The following is a 22293-nucleotide window of genomic DNA, read 5'->3' as shown; positions in this document are numbered from 1 at the left end:
TCTCTTGTACATATTCCTCTGTTATCGGTCCTAATAGAACACACATTCTCTAAAGGCAGGGATCCTTTCGTTTTTGTCTCGGTATCAGTAGGCACTTAATAAGTGCTGATTGTCCTGTTGCTGAGAGTCTAGCACCACTGAAGGGGATCTGGCCCATCTTTTTGTCCGTCTGTTTCCCAGTCAGCCATTTCTCCGAGGACGTCCTTTAAGCTGCTTTTCTTGTGCAGCTCTTTGTTTACAATGTGTCCCAACTGGTTCACCTCCCCCCCTCCCCCGTGCTTCTCCCCTGGCTTCTGGGTGACAGTCAGCGTTCACCGACTGTGATGTTCTATGACTTGCAGACACAGCACAGGAAGAATATTGGTCTTAAAAGATAGGCTTTTTCGCCGGCACAAAAATATTTATAGTTCTTGGTGGCTGAGCCTTAAAACTTAGTTAGGAAACGGTTAAACAGCTGATGGCCCAGAGATGTCACGGAATAATATTGTGCCATAAGGAATGAACACAAGGAGGCTTTCAGAGAAAGCTGAATGACTTTGCCTGAACTCGTTCAAAGTGAATAAATCCATACTCACTGATACAAGAACAATGCCGAAGGGATAGACACTTGGGAAGCCAAAGGAATCCTGACCAGAGTCGTGGCTGGTCACCAGTGCAGGGGATGGGTGATGGTACCCACCCCCTCCTTGGGACAGACAGGTAGAAGGGCAGCAATGTCAGAGGGAGAGCCCTTGGTCATGGTCAAAATGGGAATTTGTTTACCTTTGTTCTACATATGTCCCAAGGATTTTGTTTTTCTTAATTTTCCCCTCAATGGACAGGAAAGGAAAGAGAGGAAAAATATTTATTAATTAGCATGGACCTATATATTTCAAACCAATAAGCCTTTGTTTCATTAAGGTATGACACACCTTCCCACAAGTCTATACCGCTGTCATCCTGGTCAATGCTGGGTCAGCTTTTGCTTCATTTGTACCACCAATGTACACACATTGATGAGCACACTCTCTATGGGCCGTCCCTCCGGTTTCTTACCATTGTTCAGACAACAGGCAGTCATCTGGACCCCATAATTCTTAACATGAGGTGCTCCCCTCAGAAGTTTTTTTAAAAGGAAATCATCAAAATAAAATAAATTTTACTAACTCCAAGAACAAAGAACTAAAGAAATGCCATAAATGAACTAACATAATAGGAGGTAGGAGTAAGGAAATATCTATCACTTGTATTTAATAAGTCTGATTCTATTTTTAAAATGTAAAATAGTACTTCAGGCCTTTGTGGAAGGAGCTAACTGCAAAAGCAGCTCTCACAGGATGGGTGAACACAGAAGCAACCACAGGAAAACCACAAGAAGTCGCATGGGTGAGAGAAACTCCCTTTTGACTTTGGAAAAAGCTAAAACTCAGTTTTGAAAGAGCTTTCATTGTTTGGAAGTGTTGTACCCCTACCCCTTTGATGGAGAGATGGAAGAGGGGAGCAGTTCAGACTAGAGATTCGTGTGATTTATAGGAGGGGGGCATATATAATACAAGCCCAGCAGGTGTCAGAAGCTCTGAGAGCTCAGAAGGGACTTTCAAGCTCAACATTATCTCATCTATCCCAGGAATCCAATAGTCATTAAATTAACAACTGATTTTTGTATAGTGCATTAGTGCTTGCCAAGCCTTACTGGAGCTTCCCCAAAATGCTGTAAAGTAAATATATTAGACTTTATTTTCCAGGTTTACAAATAATAAAAAACAGGGATTCAGAGAAGCCAGGACTTGTCCCTGGCTGAACAGCTAGTGGCAGAGGCTGAATTATAGCCCAGGTCTTCCTGACTTCGACCCCACACTTTGGTCATTATGTCACATCATCTTTCCTAAGAGCAAACCCTAACTTACAACTTATTCCCAAATCTAAAAAGCCATTGATCTAGGAGGTAAGGGAGGAACATAAGATTTGAATTCAAGAGCAAAGTATCTGAAGAACAAAGAGAACATGGAGCGAAAAAAATCCCACAGAGAGTAAAGTTCAAGTCATCGATTAAAGCTGATTTCTTCACATGAAGAATTCATCTGTGGGAGCACCATCCTTGAATCAAGTTGTAGCAACTCCCCACCCCAAACCAATGGATGCAATGAGGCAGGGCAGCGTGAGCTCAGAGGCTCTCCTCCTCCCAGGCGCTTCTCCGGAGCTCAAGGCCAAGGCTCTCTCTCACTTCAGGGGGTACAGGTTGTTCATATGGAGATCCACAGGCCCTCCAAACTACCAGGTAAAGGAGGTACCCTCTTGTCTTGGTGAATACAGGGTCTAGTCAGCGTTTCCTGATCAGTAGACACAGCAGAGAAGGTCACTGGATACAACCCTGATTGCCGTGGGTCCAATGCAAAAATCAGTGCGAGATAGGCAAGGCGATCTCGAACCCGAATCTGGGGTGCCTTTGAGAAGCCCTTACTGATTGTGTTGCCAGTTTCTTGAATGGTTTCGGTGAGCCCCCAGAGCTGCTCTCTGCCCAGGAAGGCATTCCTGGGGATGTGTCAGTCAGCTTTCCATTTACACACGCCCTGGGCTGTATAAGGGCTACAGACCAAGGCCCTCTAAGTGGGCTTTATCTTTAAAACAAAACCTAAGTAAGGAGGAGAACAGGAAAGGCGGAATCACAGGATGTGTGAAAGAATAAAAAGAAGAGTAAAAAAGGAATAAAAAAAAGAAATTTGTGGAGGGCATGAAAGCTTTCATTTTCACCTCAATTTTACAAGTCTTTTCTTGCATCAGGTACAAAGCATAGATAGGTGAAAATCATCCTCCTCCATGACATGTGGACATTAGTGAAGTAACTGGGATTGTGTAGTCTAGAGAGGAGGAGAACTAGGGGATGTGATATATGAAAGCTTTCCTCAAGATTTTGATGGGTCCCGTGGGACAGAAATTAATTTTATTCTATTTGGTCCAAGAGTATGGCAGAGAAATTGAGGCTTGGTGTAAGTAAAAACTTCTTAATTATAACTGTCCAAGAATGGCGAGGGCTATTTCGGGAAGGGATGGTTTCCCCAAATTTGAAGCCTTTGAGGGAATGGTTGGTAATACTTTGCTAGGTCTGTCATAGAAGGAGCAATAAGTTGGATTACAGGGCCTCTAAGGCCTCTTATAAAAGAATTCAGTGGTTCTGTGACATCTTCTACGAGACCATGAGACACCAGAAATACTGTTCAACAGTGTCTATCCATCAGATTGAGAGAAATATGATGTGGAGAAGGGAATGTTTACCTGAAGAGCCGTGAAGATAAACTGGTGCTAATGGATTATTGCTGCTCTGGCAGAAACAATGAATGCGAGGAGTTCAGAGAAATGGAAGAATTTAGGCATTGGAAGAGTTATTTGAACAGATGATGAGTACTAGATATGCAATGTACACAATCGCTACAACAACATCAATGGAGAGGTCAAAAATAAAATCCATTCCTAGTATAATGATCAAATTTGTCATCCCCCACACTCCCACCCCCTCCAAAGATAGGAGAAAATCAACCTTCCTCTCTTCTTTAAAGGGGGGTGATTATGGGTGTGAAACATGGCGGATGCTATCAGATCCATTTGTCTTGATTATTTTTATTGGACTGCCCAGTTTGGAAACAGAGAAAGTCAAAGCTCTTGTGTCAATCAGTAGAGGAATGAGGCCATGAGCGACCCCTGTATTTCCAACCTGGGTCAGATAAGGAGAGCCAGTCTTTTAAAAAATGTTAGCTATAATGATAATGATTAATGAAGGTGGTAATATTGAGGAGGAAGCGTGCTCTCCACCTTCCAAGACAGAGGTGATGAACACAAGATACACTAAAAGACATTCATTTATCAATATGGCCAATGGGTGGATTTGTTTTTGGTAATTACATTCATTTATTACAAGAAGAGCTCTTATTTTTAGTGGATGGAAATTTAGTGAATATGGGAGGTAATAACAGTGACATTCAGAAAGAAAAGAAAAAAAAACCTCAATGAATCACTAAAAATACACTAGAGAAAGAAGAGGGAAGTTCATAAGGGGACACAGACAAATGAGATGGTGTTGAAATTGCTATATTAAATTGGAAATATTCTTTTAAAAATCAATCTATTCATGGTGGAGAGTCACAATTTCATGTGTAGCCCTATTTTTCCATTGTTTGTATGGAAGAATGCTCAGATTTGTTGATGTTTGTCAAATTAATAACAATGACAATGATTTTTTTTAAAAAGAAAAGTCTTTTATATTACTGAGTCAGAATTTCCTATCAGAGATGTCTTTAATTTAAGTACATTTGAAAAAATCAGTCTTGGTCCATCCTCACATGAGCTCTGCCAGTGTTTAAAGGTCTTATTGTTTAGCTGTGGTTCCCATGATCTATTTTGTGTTTATATTTGCCAGAACATCTCTTGAGTCTTTGGGGCAGCAGTGAAACATGCACATTTAAAAAACCATGCAACACTAATGGTGATGGGAAGAAAAAAAGCACCATGGATAACCAACAAATAAAATTATAATATTTAGTTCATCAGATATTTGGTAACTCTTTCCTCTCTCCTCATTATTCTAGGTGCAGGGAATGTAGAACGCAGAATGAAACAAACCTACCCTAAAGGAGCTTATACTCTACTGGAATGATAGAGACAGCTGGAGAGCACAGTGCTGGACTAAGGGTTTGCAGGAGCCAAGTTCAAATCCCACCTTGAACCTGTCCAACTGTGTAACACCATGCAAGTCAGTGGGACTCAGTTTCCTCATCAGTAAAGTGAAGGAGCTGGAAGACATGGCCTCGGAAATCCCTTTTCAGCTTTTATAGGTATGTGACCTGTAGCCTTCACTGTGTAGCATTTTGTGAGAATCAAATGAGATAATGTCATGACAATAAGAGCTAACTTTATGTGACGACAGTGGGAGTTAACTTTATGTGATGACAATGGGAGCTAACTTTATGTCATGATAATGGGAGCTAACTTTATGCGATGACAATGGGAGCTAACTTTATGTCATGATAATGGGAGCTAACTTTATGCGATGACAATGGGAGCTAACTTTATGTCATGACAGTGGGAGCTAATGTTATGTCATGACAATAGAAGCTAACTTTATGTCACGACAATGGGAGCTAACTTTATGTCATGATAATGGGAGCTAACTTTATGTGATGACAATAGGAGCTAACTTTATGTCATGACAATGGAAGCTAACATTATGTCATGACAATAGAAGCTAACTTTATGTGTAAAGTATTTTGTAAGCCTCCTGTCCTATATAATTGCAAACACAGGTATAAATCCAACACAATTTTCAGAGGTGGAGAAGAGCATTAGTGGCCAGGGAATCTGAGAATCCTCCTGGGAGGAGGAGGCAGTTGAGATCAAGCCAGAAGAAAGATAATAATCAGCTCCCTCCCACTAAGACCTGTGACATGCCCCAGACTCGGCAGAAATGGAAGCTCTTACCATGGAGCTATTAACTGTTGGTTCAGAGAAATCCTAGTTCTCAAAGACCTGTCCCAGGGCAACGCCTCCAGAGCAGCAGTTACAGATACAGAAATCAATTGTCCACGATCTGTCTGCAGCCGGAGGCCTGTGAGTGAGTGGACAGTCAGTCACCCACAAGCCTTTGTACCCTCCAGAAGGCTTAATTTCCTCCTGGGAGAGATGGGGAGATAGGGAGAGTGTGTAAACAAGGAAAGGAGAGATGCCATCTTTGGGGCAGGTTTCTCATAGGTTTCTTCCGTCTTCTTCCAGAGGGGTCCAGAATTCCTAAAAGGTTGGGCAATCCTGGGTGAAAGGATCTCTCCGAGGGAGATGCTGCCCGCTGGCTTTAAGCTTCGGGTAGAGCAGAGGAATGAATGTCCAGCAGGACGTTCTTATCCACGAGCCAGGAAGTTCTAATGGTGCCGCCTCCTGCCAGGTGGATGGGGGACGCCGAGCTGGACTGGCCAGCCCTGAGAGGCAGGACCACGAGGCTCAGGGACATGAGCAGGCCTCATGTGGCTGTAGGACCTAGCTCCCCTTGTAGTAAATCACCTTAAAGAAGTGAGAAGAGCCTTCTTAGATCTTTAAACAGGACTTTCACACAAAAAAGAGATTAAAATTTGGGAAACTCCCTGGAGTAGATCCCAAACCCAGTGCAAATGCAGTGCTGCTAGGGAGAACAGGCTCTCATCGCTCCTGAAATGACTTTTGGGCTGGTCTTCTGGCCTCAAATCTGCCCCCAGTCCAGTCCCTCCTCTCCCAGCTGTCTGGATGAGCTTCTGAAGGCGCAGGGGGGATCGTGGCACTCCCCCATTCAGAAAGTCCAGGGTCTCCTTCCCGCCACCGGATCATGAACAGAATTTATAACCTTGACCTCTCCAAATTTAATTCATTAATGAAGAAGTTGATTGAATGTATAATGTATGTAGATCTACCACTGTCCTGGCGACATCATATCTATGAAAAAAAGGCTCCGAGAACAATTACCCTAAAAAATCTCCCGTTTGGAGGAAGCTTCATCCCGTCTCTTCCCTGGCCACGTTCCCCTTTCTACCCGCTCCCCTCTGCTGCCCCTTGGCTAGGTAATCCCTCCCCCAAATGTGGACTCTTCAAGTACTTTCCTGCCTGTGAAAACTATTGAGTTGAAAACTATTGAGTTTTGCAAAGGGAGATTCGCCCTCATTTATAAGCATCTGGCCTTCCAAGCAGCCTCGCCAATGGTTGTTTTGTGTGGCCCTCACCACACTGAGAAGGAATGATGCTTCCTGCTTTCCGCCCTTATGAGGCCTGGATTCCTTGGGCAAAGCACCCAATTTACCCTAGAATCCCAAACCTGGTGCTAACGAGGGACCTCTGAGGACATCTAGTTCATATATTGATTATAACCCTAACTTGGGATTTGTGAACTTTAAAGAAGAATTATTTTGGTTACTGTATTTCAATTCGATTGATTTCCTTTGTAATCTCATGAATTTTATTTTAATGCATTTAAAAATATGATTCTGAGAAGGATTTCATAGGTTTCATCTGGGGTCCAGAATAACAAAAAGGTGAGGAAATCCTGGATGAAAGGATCTCTCCACGGAAGATGCTGCCCACTGGGTTTACAGCTTCAGATAAAGCAAAAGAATGACTGAAGAAAAGATGACTGAAAACGACTGAAGAAAGAATGAGTGAAAATAAGCAATAAGAAAAAATATCCAGAAATAACCTTCAAGGAATCAATTATAAAATATTAATTAGAAAACTGCTTGAGATTTCACTATCTCTTTCAGCTTTTAAATAGAGCTGTTTCTAACCAGCGGGGCTGCAATCTTTCAAAGGCTCACTGGCTGATATCTGGTGTGGCAGGCTTCGAGATCCCCAGGAGGCCTACGTGGCTGGGGCCAAGGCACATCTCAGTTCATGACTTCATCAGTATTGTCCCTTGGCCCTAAGTTTTATCAGTGAACAGAACCGAGAGAATCTTCTCAGATCTCGCTGGTGCTCCCTGACCTGTATGGTCGGTCATCCATCATAGTGACTCCTGTGCCTTGAGAGTCCCATGGATGTTTCAATCATTTTGTAAGTGTGTAAGTAAATAAAGAAGGAAGGAAGGAAGGAAAGAAGGAAGGAAGGAAGGAAGGAAGGAAGGAAGGAAGGAAGGAAGGAAGGAAGGAAGGAAGGAAAGAAGGGAGGAAAGGAGTAAGGGAGGGAGGAAGGAAGGGAGGGAGGAAGGAGGGAGGGAGGGAGGGAAAGAGGGAGGGAGGGAGGAAGGAGGGAGGGAGGAAGGAGGGAGGGAGGGAGGGAAGAGAGGAAGGAAGGAAGGAAGGAAAGAAGGAAGGAAGGAAGGGAGGAAGGAAGGAAGGAAGGAAGGAAAGAAGGAAGGAAGGAAGGAAGGAAGGAAGGAAGGAAGGAAGGAAGGAAGGAAGGAAGGAAGGAAGGGAGGAAGGAAGGAGGAAGGAAGGAGGAAGGAAGGGAGGGAGGAAGGAGGGAGGGAGGGAGGGAAAGAAGGAAGGGAGGGAGGGAAGAGAGGAAGGAAGGAAGGAAGGGAAGAAGGAAGGAAGGAAGGAAGGAAGGAAGGGAGGAAGGAAGAGGGAGGAAGGAAGGAAGGGAGGAAGGGAGGAAGGAAGGAAGGAAGTAGTATATGGGGTTAGCTCTCTCAAAGCTCTCCTTTTCTCCCAACCATTAGGTTCCAATTTATATTGTGGCCACTCCCGTGGCCATTGTTGCTGGGAGGTGTCATTTCTTGGATAACTGAACACAAATTCAAAGATCTATTTACTGCTGATAGTTAACTTACAAATCACAATTATTATGAACTCTATTAGTGATCACTGATTACTAACAGAAGACATCAAATGCGCTACTGGTTAGAGAGTAAGTACAGGGGACCAGAAGCTCTGGGTTCAAATTCTGTTCCTGAGCAGGTCCACGTCCCAAACAACGTTGGATAGAAGGACCAAGCAGATTGATACAGGGAGTTTTCTCACACTAATGACGTCTCAGCCGTGTCCTGGATGCTTCCCACAGAGTAAAGACAATCAAAAGAAACCCAGAGGCCCGAGTACAAATGAAGCCACGAGGCTGGTTACGAGGCAGGGCCTGCTCAGAAGAACCTTCACTTTGCCTAAAGGGGCCAACCTGTGCTTTCTCTCATGCTCCCGGTGCTCGGAGGGCTCGGTGGGCGGCCGTTCCCCTCGGCCCCTTCACATCAGGCTGCCCATCCTGGGCCATCTCTCAGGGGCACAGACTTAGAACTAGAATGGAAGGGACACCAAATTCAATCTGTCCTGGACCCCGAATTCCCCCGCAGCCTCAACTCCAGGATCAAGACTTCCTATAAAGGGAGGCAGGCTTTCCGTTACCCTTCAGGTGGCTCTGGGTCTGAGGAAGCTTTTCTTTCCCCCAAACCCAGTTACTTTCTATTAGTGATTCCTGGTACTTCCCTTTGGGGCTCAACTGAAGAACTCTGGTTTCTCTTCCATATCTGTGTGACATCTTCCCAAATACTCAAAGATAATACTCCTATTCTTCCCCCAAAGCCTCCTCTTCTTTAGCCTGAGAGAGCCCAAGTTCCTCAAGCCAATTCCCATGGAGCAGGGAATCCAGGCCCCCACTGGCTACGGGACTCACTGGCTACCTTTGGGACCAGGGCTTTCTAACCCCATGGGAATCGTGGATCCCTTTCCTAGAACGGCGATGCCCAGGGATCTGCTCATTAACTGCATCAAGTAAAAAAAAGAGAAATCAATTCTGCTAAAAGGGGCTGTAATTTTTTCCACCTATATCCAGGTTTATGGAAGCCTTGAAATTTATCCAAAGACTCCAAGCTAAGAACCTCTGCTCTATATAACTACCACCTTTCCTAAATTGTGGCACTTGGAGTGAAGCCCATAACTCCGAGCTGGTAGCATCAGCGCCATAGAGAAAGAGCTAAAAGGGCCTCGGGGTCACAGAGGGCACCGTTCGCATTTAACAGATAAGAAAACTGGCTTCGGAGAGTTTGAGTGACTCGTCCTGGCTCGTACAACAAGTATCTGAAGCAGAATCTGCACTCGGTTCGCTTCACAATAACAAGCTGCCGGTCTCTTGGAGGTGAGGGGGAGAAGGAACATTTTCTGAGCACGGATTATCTAACAGATTTACAGCACTTTAGGGCCTACAAAGTGTTTTCCCCACAACCATTCTGAAAAAATGATTAAAAATATTGAGTGCATGGGCTGGGGGGAGGGGGAAGGGAGAGAAATGAATGATGGGTTCATGAATTATTGAATGAATGAATGAATGATAAAACATTTATTAAGCATTTACTACATGCCGGGGATCACTGTGCTAAGTGTAGGGAATGCAAATTCAAGTGCGAGACAAGACCCTGTCCCCAAGGTGCTTAATTCTAACCGGGAGGACAGTTCATAAAAAGAGAGGCGTGTATATTAGCAAGGTTTGGAAGGCGGAGGACTGGTTTCAGGTAAAATAAGGTAAACACTCACATCTCCCAGATTCCAGATCCCAGGGGCCCAGGAAGCCTGGCCCTTATATCCCATGGCAGGATGAAAGAAGCTCATGATCATTAAATGAGATCTTTTCTTCTTCTTTTCTTTTCTTTTCTTTTTCTTCTTCTTCCTCTTCTTCTCCTTTTCTTTTTCTTCTCCTTTTCTTTTTCTTCTTCTCATTCTTCTTTGCTTCTTCTTCTTCTTCTTCTTCTTCTTCTTCTTCTTCTTCTTCTCTTCCTCCTCCTCCTCCTTCTCCTCCTCCTCCTTCTTCTCTTCCTCCTTTTTCTCCTCCTCCTTCTCTTTCTCCTCCTCCTCCTCCTCCTTCTCCTCCTCCTCCTTCTCTTTCTCCTCCTCCTCCTCCTTTCTTCTCCTCCTTTCCTTTCCTCCTCCTCCTTCTCTTCCTCCTCCTCCTCCTCCTCCTTTTTTTTTCTTCTTCCCTGCCCCAAAGATTGGGACCCCTGCTTTTGCTTTTGTCATTAGTCCTTTATACCAGAATTTTCATGGGCAGGATTAAATATCCTGTGCCCATCTTTCCCTGTGGCACCGGGGTGGGGAAGAACAGGTTCAGAGTTATCTCGGCTGCTGTGTCTATCAGGGAATTTCACATGATCCGAACATGTGAATGGGGATACACTGAGGAGACCCGGGTCTTGGAAGCTGCCTGTTTATCAGCCCACGTGCTCCGAAGAGCCCCGTACAGTCAGCACGAGAGCGGTCCTGTATTCTCTGCACATCTCAGCCAATTATGTGATAAAAAGAAATGTGAGACCATTACCACGAATGTGGGGCGAGTCACTTAGCTCTGCCGCCTTCTGAGGAGAAAGAATGAAATGGACTTGACAGTCAATGTTACAGTTGAGAATTTTTAAAAGTCTCCAGCAGGATAAAGGCTTTAAAGTCCTATTGTTCCCATGCTCTACACCTCTGAGGGCAAGAAGGGAGCCTGCATCCTTTCATGCTGTAACTGCCCAGTGGTGGTCCTGATTTAACTTAAAAAACCCCTACTGTGTGCCCGCTCCCATACAGAGTGTGCTTGTGTGCTCCAGAAAACGTTGGTTGTTAAATATTCAGGGCCATTATTAACACTTGGAAAATTGGCAAACTCCCCAAATCAGAGCTAGATTTATTGTTGTCTAGACTTAAAAAAGTGACGGAGCAAACATTAATAATGCAGTTTCTCCCCAAGGGCTCTCTCCACACCAACAAAATCACAGATTCAGCCTCTCATCCTCTCTCCATTTTTTAGCCTAAACATTTTCATCATGGCGCATAAGAATATTCTAATCAGCCTGAAGAAAGGGACTTCAGATTTCTCTATCAGCTCTTGACATTACTCTGGCCTTTTTCCAGGGACTCTGGAATAGAAAGGTCTTCTCAGAAGTGGAATTAGGCCAGGAGGTTAATTTTAACGAATTACCCAAAGTATTTTTTATAAATGAAAAAACAACAAATGCTGAACCCATCACACCAGTCGATCCCAATGGGCTGTGTATGTGAATTGGCCTTAGGATAGATCCTAAATAAAACCTCAAATGATTAGAGGAGGAGAGGGTTGCGCTTAGGGAGCCTTGGGATTTGGGGGAAACCAGTTTTGTATATTTGATCAAGAAAATAAGGTCCTGGGGCAGCTGGGGGGCACAGGGGATAGAGCACGGGCCCTGAAGTCAGGAGGATCTGAGTTCAAATCTGGTCTCAGAGCCAGGCCTGGGCAAGTCACTTAACCCCAACTGCCTCAGCAAAGAAATAAGAATTAAAAAATAAAAAGCATAAAAAAAAGAAGATCCTGTATGATTCCCCCAGTGTGTTCCTCGCCTCTGCCAACACCACATTTACATTATATGTGCTTCTTTATGCCATTTACATGTATGATTTCAATAGAATGTAGACTCCTTGAGGGCAGGAAGTGTTTTTCTTTGTAACCCAATTACCTGGGAGGACCAGAGCCCTGAGATTACTGGTGGGTGCTTGAGGACTGATTGGCTGACGGAAGCCCCTATTGATAAATATGTCACATTTATTCATCACAAAATGGACGCTCCCCGGCCTCCAGGGCTTGTGTCTGAGAGGAATTTTGGCACAAATTTGCGGGAGGACTGGCGGTGAGGGCGCTTCTCTCCCCTGGGCGGACATGGCGGCTGCCGCTGCCCGTTCCACCAGGTCAGTGGATCGTTTTGGTTTGTTTTGGTTTGTTTTAGCTACAACCAGGGGGGTTCTGTTGGATGGGCAGGAAGGGGAGACGGAAAAGGGATTCTTTAGGAGGTAACCACGATGTTTTAGAAAGAGCAGCAATAAGATGCTTGTTTTAAGCATTTCCCAAACTACTCAAAATAGAAATGAAAATAGCAGAACTGGCTCCATTTCCTTCGCTTTGCTGTTGATCACAAGCACCAGATGCATCATGGATACAAACCTCATCAGGCCGGGGAGGGCTAAAAGAAAAGAGCGTGGGCTTGTATGGACTTTTGGAACTGATGGAGTCCGTTAGTCAGACGCTTCCAAGACCGACAAAGAGGTTAAAATGTGGGATCCCCAGAGAGCGACACTGAAGAAAATGGGATATGTTTGTTTTTAGGTTTTGCGAAGCCCCCGTGATCATGAAACGCTCCCCACACGAACTCGGGGCAGCTCTGCCCGCTGATTCCCAAGCTGAAGTTGGTTAGCATAGGACGCATGACCGAGAACACAAATGATTAAGATGTTGCCCGAGACAGGGCCCACCATAAAATGTTAATGGGAGTCAGAGGGAAAGTTCACCAATATCAATACCAGGCTAGCAATTGATCACGGTTAACCAGGAGAAGGACAAGTGTCGTAATACTGACCTCCCGAGGACAGATGATCCTCTTGGGTCTCGGCGCTTCCTGCTGTAACTGATACACTGTCAAAGAGAAAAAGGCAGTCTGTGATCAGCAGGAAAGGCTAATGTACACAGACACACAAACACGCGCTCAGAGGGAATCCACACAAATGCTCCTCAGAAACCAAGAACGCAGTTTTTCTTAAGGGAGAAAGGGACATCCTTAGATCACAAGAATCAGGTCATTTATATGGAAATTAGTCACTGAGAATGTAAACTGACAAAATTGATTTTTAAAAAAAAATTCTTATGAGGCTGATTTTGTTGGATAATTATTACTGGCACTATTCATTTTATGATTTTCTTGGAAGCCTGGATACGATTGAAAATATTCTGAATATTTTAAAGAGACCATCACTTGGGAGTACCTAACGGCAAGCCCAAATGACAGGATTCTTGAATTTAAATGTAAATGTCAGAGATCTTTGGACGGGCCAGACAAGGGCTGACGTGAAAAGAAGTGTCATTCTCTACAGGCATCTGCAGAGACCCATCAGAAGGCTTCCTGGGAATGAGCAAAACGTTGCTCCTTTTCTTCTTTTTCCATTTCTATGCTGCCTATCACGATGGTTTCCCTTCCATGTCATTATTTCCCATTCTCCCTCCACCCCTTTCTAGTTCTCTTCCTTCATCTTATTTCTGATCTCAAAGATTCTCCATAATAGCTCCCTTCCACCTGTTTTCAAGGCAAACTTTAGATTTTGACAGAGCTGAGCAGAGAACTCACAGAATGAAAACCAATTTAGCTCAGCCTGTCACTCTCAATGTGCCTTTTGCCATTATTTCAGTGGCTGAAGCCTGAATGAGTCTTGGTTCTCCTGCAGGTCCACAATTCTGCTTACTCTTGTGGGAAAATCACAGTGCCGTAGTGGAACCTTTGGATCTACCATCTTAAAAAAAGAAAGGGAGAGTGAGTGAAAAACCCGTGGCTTCTTTCAGCATCTCGACAAGGGCAAAGTTAATTAGGGATGAATCCATGTCAGGTTAAAAGTCCATCTGTGTCGACTACTTCACCTTAATCCTATTAGAAAACAAAGAGAAAATGGTGCAAGATCCCAAGCTACAAAATGGAAAGGGACAACCCTGTTATGTGGCAGAAGGTGTGAAGGTTACAGGATAAATGTTGTAATCACGGGGCATTCACCTTTCTAGCTTCAGCTCTTTGCCATCTGCCACGTTAAAGCAGACTCTGTTCCTCGCGGACACACTGATGTTCTGGGCAGTTTCGGAGTGCCCCCTTTAGCAGAGCATGTTACAAGCCGTGTGTCCCCTGGAGATTGTTTAGATCCTCTCCTAAATCTTCCATAAAGCAGAAGTTCCATGAGGGCAGAGAGTCTTGTGCCTCACATAATGCTTGGCAATACCATGTGGTAATAGGGGCTTAGTAAATACTCGTTGATTGACTGAAACGAGGCCTTCTCAATGTATCCGTGGCCTTTCTCAGGGCTTTTTGTTTTTTAAATAATAGCATTTGGGAACTTTTCTCTCATCTCTCATTTGTACCATATAGGTGACCCACCGACCTCCTTTCCTGGTCAGATTCTCACCTGTATCCCCTTTGTCATGAGCCATAATCTCCTGCTTGGATCCCCCAGCCCCACCCTGGAACATCAATAGTCCCCCAGTGACCTTGTGGCTATGCATCCTGATCTCTAAAAATCACAACTGTGGGGGACCGGTCTTGAGGACAGACTAGGAAAAAGCCTGTGCTCCTAGACACATTGTGAAACGTCAGACTTTCAAGGGGATGGCTTCCTTCCCCCAGGGATGTGAAGGTGCACAAGGATGGGGGATTCAGGGCAGACAAACACCGGGAATGGGCAGCCAATGGGAAGGGAGCCTTCCTCGTGCCGAGGGCTCCAGGCTGCTCCAGGATCACCGCTGGCTGAGACGGGTGCAGTGAGCAGGGACAGACCCCTGAGGTTGGGCCCCCCAGATTTTCTGTGAACATGAGCTATTTTTATGTGTCCAACATTTTAGATAGAAAGGTAGGTGGCGATGGCTTTGATTAGAATGGGGAAAGAGGAATACAGCTGTCAGCTGCGTGTCCCCTGCTTGGGGATGGGAAATCCTAGAAGACTCTGGAAAATAGGAGTAATGGCATTTCTCCAATTCTGCACCGAGGCCCCTGAGGAGCCACACTACCAGAAGAAGGCATCAGGACTTGATAAATTATGGATCTGTGCCTTCTACTCACTTGAATAATCTGATGGAAACTGGTAAACTTAAAAGACAGTAAAATGCTGACCTTTATTTTTTTTTTCCATTAAGAGCTTCTGCCCATCCTGTCCTCTCACTCCAACAAAGACATGACAACAGCCCATGGACAGAAGGGATGCTCTGACTTTATTAAAGGCAAGTTGTCAGAGGGACAGCCTGTTATATGGCAGAAGGAAGGCTGATTTTCAAATCAAACGACACCATCCTAGCATCCTGGACCACCAGGGCCCAGCTGGCCCAACTCACTCATTTAACAGATGAGAAAACTGAGTCTTTGAGAGATCATGTGACTCGCCAGGTTCACAGGGCGGTGGGCCTTGATTTGGATTAGCTGCTGACTTGGCCATTCATCACCTCGCACAAATCATTTGACCTTCTCAAGGTCTCATTTCCTCACTTCTAAAATGAAATTTGGTAGAAAATGCCTTCTGAAACCCTTCCCCGCCAAAGATCTGGGAGATGTATTCAAAGCTATGATCCTAGAACTTTGCCCCAGTTTTAAAAAGGCAATCTTGAGATTTAAGGGCAGCAGGAGAAGGAACAGAGAGGGATAAGGTCGAAAGGTTTTGTACATTATCCCAGATCCTACAGGTCTAATCCCAGTGAGGTACACTGGGAGCCGAGGGAATTCTTCCAAGAGATGCAGACTTTTTGAAGGACCAGGTGAGCCTCCCTGTCCCATCTGATCCCCTCCTCCCAACCAACCGCTGGGGCCTCCCTCCCCAATTACCTTGGATTAAACTGCCCTAAGGTTCTTCACTTCAAACTTGCACTATTTATATAGTATTATTGTCTCTCTGACTAGAGTCTAACTCTCTAGGAAGGCTGGTTTCTCTTTGCATTCGTATCTCCAGCCCTTTGCACAGTGCTTGACTTATCGTACCTGTTTAATAAATACTTGTGAATAACGGATCGATCATTCTTACACTAGGCCAAAATCAGCCCGCTTTCTTTATTCCTGACTTTCACTTATGGACTATAAGCCAGAAGTCAAAATCTGGGTCCCGCAAGGAAAGGGCTCCTGGAAACCCTCCCCCAAGCTGGGTGCCAAAGAGCCGGCCAGGCTGGTTTCTGGAGATAAGCGGGCAGTGCCGGACCCTGCCTGCCATGAGCATTGTCTGCCCGCCAATAACGACATCCTGAACGAGCCACGGGCAGGCCTGAGGGAACCCAAACTTTGTCTAGACTGCAGTGTTTGCCGTATCACTGATTTGACCTATGGAAATAACAATAAATAGCTAGCATTTATATAGTGCTTCATGCTTGCAAGATATTTTACAAATATCAGTTCACTGTAACCTCACAGTAACCCTGGGAGGTAGGGGCTATTATTTTCCCCATTTTACAGATGAGAAAACAGAGGCAGGTCGAGGTTAAGGGAGTTAGACAGTAAATATCTGAAGCTGGATTTGAACTCGGGGCTTTTAAATCCACTCCATTGCCCAGCTGCCTCAAATGAACACCATCCACAGCATGATGGGATAGGGAGGGAAGGGAAATCGCTCCTGGGCCTTCAAATGCAGGAATTACAGTCCCAGACCTTTACAGTGGGAAGGCTTTTTACTACAGCTCCTTCAACATGCAGGGGCTGGGCCCCACTTTCTTTCTGCAGCAAAGATTTAAGTTTGCTTAAGTCATTTTTTTCCCCAAGCTCGCACCCCAAAGTGACAATATTTTGTTTGTTTGGATGTTGTCTTAAGAGTATCTCATGGGGATGATTTAAAAGACTAGCTGTGATCCCAGCAGCATTCTCTCAGAGCCGTAACTAGGGTAGAGAGACAGGAGCTTTGACAGGCAAGCAGGGCAGCAAAATTTAAAGAGCATTGACTATATTTTTAGTTTTTCATAGGTAGGAACAACTGAACCTAGCATTGGGTTATCAGAATCATTCATTTGAACAGGAAACTGCAAGATGAGCTTCTTCTCCATGCTTCTCTAGCAGGACTGCCCTTCTCCACCCCTTCTCAGCTGAAGGTGTCCCAGGGTATTCAACCACTGAGGGGCCTTGCGAATCTCAATGTCTTAACTGTTGTTGTCCCCAACCTTACAGATTAATTTACTTTTAAAAGTGATTTAAAGGCCCCAAAGTGCTACTTACCCTGGGCTCCAGAACTCTGGTCTAGAATAGGGACATCCGGAATGGCTTCTGGGGAAGGTTTTAGTACAAACTAAGTAAAAAATTTAGGGGGGGGGATGTCTCCACTTTAGAACTGCAGAAGGTGTCTAACCTTCAGTGGGAGGGATCTGCTCTCTGTGGGGCCATATTTCCTACAATGCACACGCGCTTTCTAAAGTTGCTCCCTTCTCTCCGATCCTGTCACTGAATGTAAGGCAGCCTTTCCGCTTTTTTGCCCTAATGTATTTCTGAAAACTGTCATAAGGTGGATCTCTGTAAAATTTCCCCTGGGAACGGTCTTATAATTAGAACTGAATTCCTGACTGAGGATTCAGCATCAAATAAACTCTCAGTCAATCACCAAGTATTTATTAAGTCTTGGCGTAAGCCTTGAAGGAAAAGATTAGGCTCTGTAATCATTTAAAGGGTGCATTGTGCTCCGGATTCTCCAGAAAGGGAAGAAATGCAATGGGCCTCTGGAGTCTGGCAGCTGACCTCATGGTTCCGGGACAAGGAGTCTCTCCAAGGTTCCCTGTGAGTCCTCATCACCAAGTCCATGGCCTGTTCTCAGTCCTTCTTGAGCCCTCTGTAGTTTGGGACGCTGCCCTCCAGCCTCTGCTGCAGCTTGGGACGCTGCCCTCCAGCTTTGCTCTAGGAGTTCTCGTCCCTGAAGGCTTCGGGCACACTCTTGCCCCTGCTTCCCCTCCCCGTGGGGCCCTTCCATCTCGGGCTCCTTTGGAGAATGTCCCTCCAGGACACACACTCCCCATGCTCTGACCGCCCTTCTCCAGGCTTCTGGGATAACTCAGAGATTTCAAATCTCTCCTAGGTTCAGTTATCGTCTCTACACAGATGATTCTCAGATTTATGGGTCCAGTTCTAACCTCCATCTTGGGGCGGCTGAGGGTGTGATGGATAGAGCCCAGGCCTGGGTACCTGGGTTCAAATCCAGCCTCAGACAGCTAGATTCTGGGCAAGTCATTTAACTCTGTCTGCCCTGGTTTCTTCATCTGTAAAACAGGCTGGAAAAGTCAATTGGCAGCCAGCTTAGGTCAATCACCAACTGCCTCTTGTATATCTTAAATTGGATGAGCTCCCCTGCTTCTCTCTCCCCCACCAGCACCTTCCCTCTGGAGCATCCTCACATTGCACTGGCTCTATCTTGTCTCCCCATTGGAGGGCTGGGAGCTTTTTTGTGTCACACGCCCTTAGCAGAGAGCCTGGATCGTACCATTAAGTCCATTTAATTTAATGGTCTGGGCGCGGTGTTGATTTGGAATCTGTGGTTGTAGACAACTATTTATAAGGTGTTTCAATGCATTTAATTCGATGCAATTTAATACATTTAAAAATGAATGGTTTACTTTATTAAGCAATATAGACTTATATCTCAGCCATGTATTGTCATTCCTTCCCATTCTATGTGTTGAGAGAAATATGGTCCCACATAAAGAAGATACCTCTAGATGAAGTTATCTTCCACTGACTCTCTGTCTTTGTCTCTCTGTCTCTCTGATTCTCTGTCTCTGTCTCTGTCTCTCTCTCTCTCTCTCATCTCTCTCTCTGTCTCTCTCTGTCTCTCTCTGTCTCTCTCTCTCTCTGTCTGTCTCTCTCACTCTCTCTCTCTCTGTATGTATATATGTAGGTATATAAAATGTCTGTGGTATTAAACTATTTGAAAGTTTGCTGTTACTGTTGCTGTTTTCTTGGGATCCAAGGTGGTGTCCATGTATGCTTGTGCATAGGGTGGGGTAGAGAACAACCTGATTTGATCCTATAATAGTAAATTGGAACAAAATGAATGTGCTAACTAATAAATGTTCAGTAAGCATATTTTTGGTTGGATTTAGGCCCTTGTACCCAGGGATCATTTAATCTAGACTTTTTTTCTCAGTTGAGTAAAACAGCATCTATTGACGTAGAAAATCACAAATTAAGATCATCTATGTTTCACTGCATTTTTATTTTTTTGTTAAATATATCTTAATTACATTTTCATCTGATTGAGACCTCCGTGGAGAGTTTTGTGGGCCATATGCCCTTTGCTCTGGATGGTCCAGGTTTCCTAAAAAGCTGCCTGAGAAGTTCTCAGTGACTCCTTACTTTTAATAAATTTCCTTATACCAATAAAGACTTTAGTAATCGCACCAGTGAGCCCAGAGCTCAATGTAAGGTTGGTGTGGATACTGCCTTTGCCACTGCCCCAACCCTGCCCTGTGGCTGCCACCTTGCCACTACTGCTGGCATCTGTCCTATTAGAAAACAATGGAAGGAGGAAAAGTCCCGTAAGAATAAAGGTGGCTCCCCCCTTTGCCTCTTGGGTATTCCAGGCCATGCTCAGCCCCAGACCAAAAATCTGCTATGAGAGAGGCCCTTTCCTGCCACAATTAGCTTAATTAGCCCATGGAGTCTTTCTGTCTGACTCTAGAGAAGAAACCAAAATGGTTTGAGGGAGATGCTCAAGTGTTCTGACCCACCCCAAAGGCTTATCCCTTTCCTGCCCCTGACTAACCAAAATGAAAGGTAACTTTTTAGCAGAATACAGGCAGGAGAACAGCAGAGCCCCGGACAGCAAACCTAGACCATTTTCCCTGTGTACTAGGTTCCCTGCCGCCTACCTTTGCGTGGCCATATTTCCGGCTCACAAACCCACCACTTGCCCCCTGACTGAGTAAAAAGTGTCAAGAGTTAGGAGGGCAGGCAGGAAGCCAGAATTCACCTATCATCTACATCTAAGGTTCCTGCTGTTTGTGGGCCAGATGCTGTGGGTCCGTGGGCGAGCCGTGGCCTCCCAGGGGAAACTCACTGCATCCTTCTTCATCTCTAGTGGACCAATAATGGACTTTGCTTCTTGGGACCATCCATCAGGGGCTGCCCAAGGGTGCTAAAGTCAATTTTTAAGGAATAATTAAATAAGGGGGTGGGGAAGAGGGCTGATGAGATGAATTTCTGCTACTCACAATATGATTTCCATATGGGAGGCTGGTATTCTTCAGCATCTAGAATTGAAAAAGAAAGAAAGAAAGAAATCAGTCCATCAGCCCAAAGTCAAGCTGTCAACAAGTTGTCTTCTCCCGGGAAGCTCCAGCTTGTCAGCAAAATTTGCATTTCTGCCCCCAAGTGAACCCCATCCTCATTTACAGGAGGTTTTAGATAAGAGGGAGAGGATGTCAATTCCAACACTTGTGGACTCAACACCATTTTCCCCCCCTGATAACTTGACATGACAGAATCAATTGCTTAACCGTTTTCCTAGAGCCCAATGAATCAAAAGGATATTTTAAGTAATTAACTCCATGGTGCCCTCCGGAAAGGTTTTCCGACACCATGTACTTGTCTTGGAATAATAAACATATAATTCATCATCTGGCTTCAAAGCCGGCCTTTTGTCCATTTATTAAAATCACAAGGAGGTAAGTGTGTGATATGTAATCTCAAAAGTTTTGCAACCCGAGCAACTGGGCTGTCCAAGCACTGCCTCCGACAGAGCCGGAACGCTGACAATTCCATCGCAACGACATAATCTCCTTGAGTCGGGTCCAATGTGTGATTTAGAGATTTCTCAGAAAACCTATCAGTAGTCAGAAGTGTCAGAAGAATTACAAGCAAGTGTGAAAGGCTCAATTGCTATTCATCAGCTTCGAATGGGGGCTGGGGAGGGGGGAAGGGGGAGAAGTCTTCGGGTTCAGAAGATGGAAGCATTTAAATGTTGACAGCTGAGCTGACAGTGATTGAACAGTCTCCCCGCGGTCATGGGAGGCCGTGGGATGATACACTGGGAACAATGCATCATCTTGGCAAGGGATGACCTCGGGATAAATCCAATCTGTTCCTTACTTTTTGTGTGGCTTTGGACTCAGTTTCTAAAATAAACAAGTTAGATTAGATCATCCCAAAGGTTTCTTCCAGCTCAATATCTCGGATCTTTCTGGATCTCAAGTCTGGAGTTTTGTGTGTTCTTGATCTGAACTCAAATTCCAAAATAAGCTCTCGCTGCACCACCCTCCACTGCTTGTATTTTAAATAAATACTTGTATTTACTTAAATATTATTGTATTTATTATCTTTTATCAAGGGCTTGAGTCACTGACTGGGGGATAGCCAGATGAACTATGGCTCACAAAGTAACTAAATTACCACAGTGTTAAAAGAAACGGTGACTAGGATAGAGACAGAAAAACATGGGAAGATTTACATTAACTGATGCAAAGCATCTTGTTACTTGGGGAAATGATGGTGTGTGTAAGTGAATTTGCGTGTATATGCATTTATGTATATAAATATCATAATGCAATGATGTTATTAGGGAGAATAAAATGACAAAATGGAAATCAAAGGTTTGCAGACATAGCCAGGCTTCTCTCCAAAAAGGACCTGGGCAAAACTCCTCTCCCTGCTTCTTTGTAAAGGGAAGATCGTGGGTGTGTAATGCTGTAAACAATGTCAGCCTTTTCAATAAGCTGATTAGTTTTACTGCCTTTTCCCTCTCTTTTTTATTATCATTTAAGTGAGGATGTGGGTAGGATTCAGTGGGTGATATAAAAATAAGAAATCCTCAACATCTTATTTTAAGGGAAAAGGGCAGGTAATTCATTTTTTTCAGCTGTATGGGATGTTCTGCTAAGCAGGAATGGTGTATTCTTAGATTTCGGCGTTAGCTAGCAAAATTTGGACACAGAGGTAGGAGAATGTCCCACGAGGTCTTCTTCCTCAAAAATCCCAATTTAAAGTAACAAAATGAAATCTAGTCCTAGAACAGTACCTGGTATATAGTAAACACTTAACAAATGCTTGTTTTTGATTGACTGGTATAGGACAGAATTTATTTACTAGACTTTTTTGATTATACGTCAATTAACTCCTGCTTTGTGTCTTGATTCCAATTCCATCAATTGGCATTCTCACATAAATATCTACACGTGGGATTCAAAAGTGCTTTCCTCAAAGGAATCCCTCGAGATAGAAAGGGCACAAGTATCATCATCTCAGCCAGATCTGTGTTCAAATCCAGCTTCTGACACATACTGTGTATATCCCAGGCAGCGTTCTCTGACTTTAAATCCCAGAACAAGTGTTGGGCAAATTGGTTCCTCTTGCCAAGCTTAACTTCTTCCCATGTAAACAAGGGAGTTGTGCACCCTCCCAATTCTATATGA

At 44.5% G+C, this 22293-nt stretch overlaps 1 protein-coding gene across 2 annotated transcripts in view; it reads right to left on the bottom strand.

The window, feature by feature from the left end:
- Positions 1–22293, bottom strand: part of CHN2 (chimerin 2) — a 263201-nt gene that overhangs the window by 90495 nt on the left and 150413 nt on the right. For both annotated transcript variants that reach the window (XM_052001780.1, XM_052001782.1), the window contains exons 2-3: positions 20098–20136; positions 12767–12822 (exon numbers count right to left, since the gene is read on the bottom strand). In XM_052001780.1, the coding sequence (XP_051857740.1) occupies positions 12767–12822; positions 20098–20136 (95 nt within the window). The remainder of the gene's footprint in view (positions 1–12766; positions 12823–20097; positions 20137–22293) is intronic.

This window comes from Antechinus flavipes, chromosome 5 (genome assembly GCF_016432865.1).
Source record: "Antechinus flavipes isolate AdamAnt ecotype Samford, QLD, Australia chromosome 5, AdamAnt_v2, whole genome shotgun sequence".
Classification (NCBI taxonomy): domain Eukaryota; kingdom Metazoa; phylum Chordata; class Mammalia; order Dasyuromorphia; family Dasyuridae; genus Antechinus; species Antechinus flavipes.
Note: the sequence above shows the minus strand (reverse complement) of the source record. Positions and strands in the feature narration are given on the sequence as shown.